Below are 3,720 nucleotides of genomic sequence, written 5' to 3' on the forward strand. Positions count from 1 at the left end.
AGACAGGGAGAGGGAGACAGGGAGGAAGGAAGAAAGAAAAAGAAATAGAAAAAGAAAGAAACACACACAGTTTGAGGAGGGTGCCATGCTGGTTCGTCCAGACTCCTGAAGTGGGCAGCAAATACTAACTTTCCTCTCTCAGGGTCCCCTCCCTGCGTGGAGAGGAGGGCTAGACACAGCCCTTCCTCCTAACAGACTCTGCTGCAGACCTGCATCACTTCGCTGGCTCATGGAACTCCTAAAGGAAGCTAGACTTAAAGCAGACTTTCCCATCCTGCGCTCCACTGTTTCCAGCATGAGCTGATGGGCCATTCCCAGAACCGAAGCAGGCTAAGGGGAAAACCACACGTGATCACAAGCATCGTTCCAAACATGGTCCTCCAGTTTTCAGTCATTAACAAAAAGAGAAACCATCTCAAAGTGGATATGAGCTGGGCTCTCCTCTTGTCCAACACAGCAGGGTGTAAACACCCATCCAGGCCATGGTTGGAGCTGCCTTGAAGCACAGCAAAAGAACCCCAGTAAATTCTCCCCAGGCTTCTCTGTCAGGAGTCCTGTGGGCTGGGGAAGCATCCGCAAGCCCAGATGGAGCAGAGGCTGAGGGCCAGTAGGTTGATGACCAGTCATAACAGCATCAACACACAGGGCCAGGTGCCTCGCACAGCAAAGGGCAATGTGCTCCCCAAGCGTGCCCAGAAGCTCTGTCTGCTCCATCCCCAGCTTCCAGCTCCCAGCAGGCTAGCCCCTGAAACAAGGTACATCTGGCCAGAGCGCAACAAACCGTACATGGGGAGTGCCCAGACTGCTGGCTGTCTCCAGGGTCTTCCATCACGTCCTTGTGATGGCTTCTGCCAAAGAAGTGCAGCGAATTGTCAAGGAGGACATTCAGAACACAGTATTTGCAGCAATAGTTCATCTTTCTGCACACTTCTTTGCTCAAAGGGTATAGTTAGAATTCTCTCACCTTTCCTTTGCATCAAGGAAAGCTTTTGCAAATGGATTGTATTTAATTTTAAGAGCTGTGATCTGAAAAACAAGAAGTTGCGTTTACTAGTATGTTGCTCATTCGCCAGAGGATTTAATTGGGCACCAAGAAATCAGGAACCACCAGCACCCCCTCTAAATATTCAAATATAATCAGATTTATTTCCGGGTATATTTTTCTATTTGGATCTGAAGTAGCCGAGGAATCATCATATTTTATAAAGAAGAGCACAGTTATGGAAAGCTTTTAAAGGCTGGCTTTCCGAGTGGAATCCACAATAAGTTTAACCTACTGCTGACAATGTTCTGTGTGCATCAGCCAGACAAACAGGGCTCAGAACATAACCCGGGTCTGCTTAGGAATAGTGACTGCCAGTTCGAGTTGGCAGTCAACACCCACCGACAACTTGACCAGCTAATCACAAACCGCCTGTACTTTGGGGTCAGACTTAGGTATGGATTTACAGGCACTAAACTGTATTCTGTATCTAGTTGACTCTTCACACCACAGATTTGGAGGAATGTCCCCAACCCTTTTAGGAAGATTCCCAGAGTAAGGAGAGGCCCCCCCTTTCTCTGAAGTCCTGTTCTTAAATTCTTACAGTCCTTTAACCTAAATGTTTTATTCATCTTTTCATTTTGAGCCTTTAGTGGATGCTTTGAGTTTTGGACACTTGGAAAACTAAAGGAGAAAGTGCTTGAATGAATACTTATTTTAAAACTTTTCTCCCGCTGTCCCAATTTTATAGTTACGGTAAATTACTTGAAAAGGCATTAATTATCAGTCTAAAAGTACAATAATCACACAGGCTCCTGGCATTCCCGGGAACCTCCAGCAGAGCACTCGCCAGACCGATGGCTGCCCGCGCCCCTCTCACCTCTTCATTCTGATAAGCGGTCACCGCTATGAACTGGGTTTCCGGGAAGCAGTGGCTGGTGATCATGCGCTGCGGACCCCCAACTCTCACGATGTGGATTCGAGGCTCATACTTATGTAAGGAGTTCAACATGATCTGAGAGACATAAACACGGGAATGGTGATCATCAAAGTCCTACCGTTAAGACAACAAAACATCCATTTGTCCTGCTGAGGAGGAGAAATATACATCCAAGATGCAGAAAATCCTGCAGCTCACAGGAAAACGTCTTTCCTGTTGAAGTTGGTAGGTTTCCCATTAGGTGCTGCTCTCACGACCAGTTTGGAAAAGGAATGTGAGATGCTGCACACCATTAAAGGCAGTGAATGCCCATCAGGAAATGCTTTGACCTGGTAGAGTAAAGTTCTAAGGCTTCCAGGGCAGCTGCAGACAGCTTTAAATGCCTGAGCGAGCGAGATCGCAGCTTACAGGAACACCGGGTCTCCCAGTAACAATCCCCAAGTAAAGACGTTCTGTAGAAAAGGACAGATTTACAAGTTTGTTCAGACTCCACGCAGTAATTATGTGGACGTATTCAGCGCTAAAGCGACCGTTTACTATCAAAACTGATATTTTCTCTACGCCTAGGAAAGTTGAGGGCTAGGTCGCAGAAGTTCCCCCAAACTTGAGATCTGCCTGAGTGTTCAAAGGGCAGGCTTTGCGCCGCCTCCCCGCTCTCCAGGCCTTGGTGTTACCGTCGTCAGTTTACTATAAACAACACTGCAGCCTGAACCGAGGAAGGCAGATGTCACCTCCGTGCACGCAGCGCCCTTCCAAGGCTCCCCGGGGACAAGGTGCAGAGTCTCGGGGCCCCTCCTCGCGTCGTCCGCCGCCCCGTCCCCGCACCCCAACACACCTACCTGGCCCCCTCCATTGAGCTTGTTGGTGAGCTTGACTTTGCTGAAGGAGACCGGCGCCTTCATCCAGTGCGCCCCGAAGTTGGGCGAGTCGGGATGGATGTAGACGCAGCTGGGCGCCTGCGGCTCAGGCTTGCCGCCTGGCACCCACTCCCCGTTCACGTACTTCCAGCGGTGGTTGTCGGCCGCCACAAAGTCCAGCAGGAAGGAGTACATGGCGTTGGGGTCCAGGCCAGACACGTTCACCTTCAGCACCGGGAACATCCTCCTGGAAAGGAAGGAGCGCAGCTGGAGGACCCCGGATCTGACCCGTTAGAACGGAGAAGCCAGGGGCATCTGCATTTGGAGCACAGAGGAGCCCCCTTGGGAACTCACAAAGGGGACGCCCAGGGCGGGAGAGGACCTGGCAGAGGGTTGCAGCACCCGGGTCCAGCCCGCGGGGCAAGCGTGGGCGAGGCGCGGCTCGGGGGAGTCCCCCGGGAGTCCCTCGTGCCCAGAAGTGAGGATTACGCGAAGTCCCAGAGGGACAATTAGGGGCCACAAGGGTCTGTTCCCCAGTCTGAGCGGAAATGAGCAAAAAGACCGGGAGAAAGTGTTGGAAGGTAAGGAACTTCGCAGCCCGGCTGCCCGGCCCGCCCGAGTGCGTGGCACACGCCGGGTCGGTGCGCGCCTACCTGCCGTTCTTGGTCACGATCATCTCGTTGGTGAGCTCCGTGAAGCGCAGCCACAGCTCGCCCTCCTCCAGGCCCACGCGCAGCTCGCGTTCCGTGGGGTCGCCCTTCTCGCTGCCCGCCTGCAACTCGCGCTCCACGGCGCTCAGCAGGTGGTCCACTCGGTACTGCAGGCTCTTCCCCGCGCCCTCGGTGCCGGGGGAGCTCATCCTCCCGCCTGCCCCTCCCCACCGCCCCCCGAAGCCCCGACTTGCTACCCGAGAGCCACCTTCGCCCCAGTAGGCGGCCGCT

General features: G+C 53.1%; 1 protein-coding gene across 2 annotated transcripts in view; it reads right to left on the reverse strand.

Annotated features, from left to right (window-relative positions):
• Nucleotides 1-3,638, reverse strand: part of TBXT (T-box transcription factor T) — an 8,368-nt gene extending 4,730 nt beyond the window's left edge. For both annotated transcript variants that reach the window (XM_007445907.1, XM_007445906.1), the window contains exons 1-5: nucleotides 3,433-3,638; nucleotides 2,762-3,026; nucleotides 1,863-1,997; nucleotides 965-1,026; nucleotides 787-848 (exon numbers count right to left, since the gene is read on the reverse strand). In XM_007445907.1, coding sequence (XP_007445969.1) covers nucleotides 787-848; nucleotides 965-1,026; nucleotides 1,863-1,997; nucleotides 2,762-3,026; nucleotides 3,433-3,638 — 730 coding nt within the window. The remainder of the gene's footprint in view (nucleotides 1-786; nucleotides 849-964; nucleotides 1,027-1,862; nucleotides 1,998-2,761; nucleotides 3,027-3,432) is intronic.
• Nucleotides 3,639-3,720: the final 82 nt, after the last annotated feature.

Source organism: Lipotes vexillifer, unplaced genomic scaffold (genome assembly GCF_000442215.2).
Source record: "Lipotes vexillifer unplaced genomic scaffold, Lipotes_vexillifer_v1.1 scaffold459, whole genome shotgun sequence".
In the NCBI taxonomy this organism is placed as follows: domain Eukaryota; kingdom Metazoa; phylum Chordata; class Mammalia; order Artiodactyla; family Lipotidae; genus Lipotes; species Lipotes vexillifer.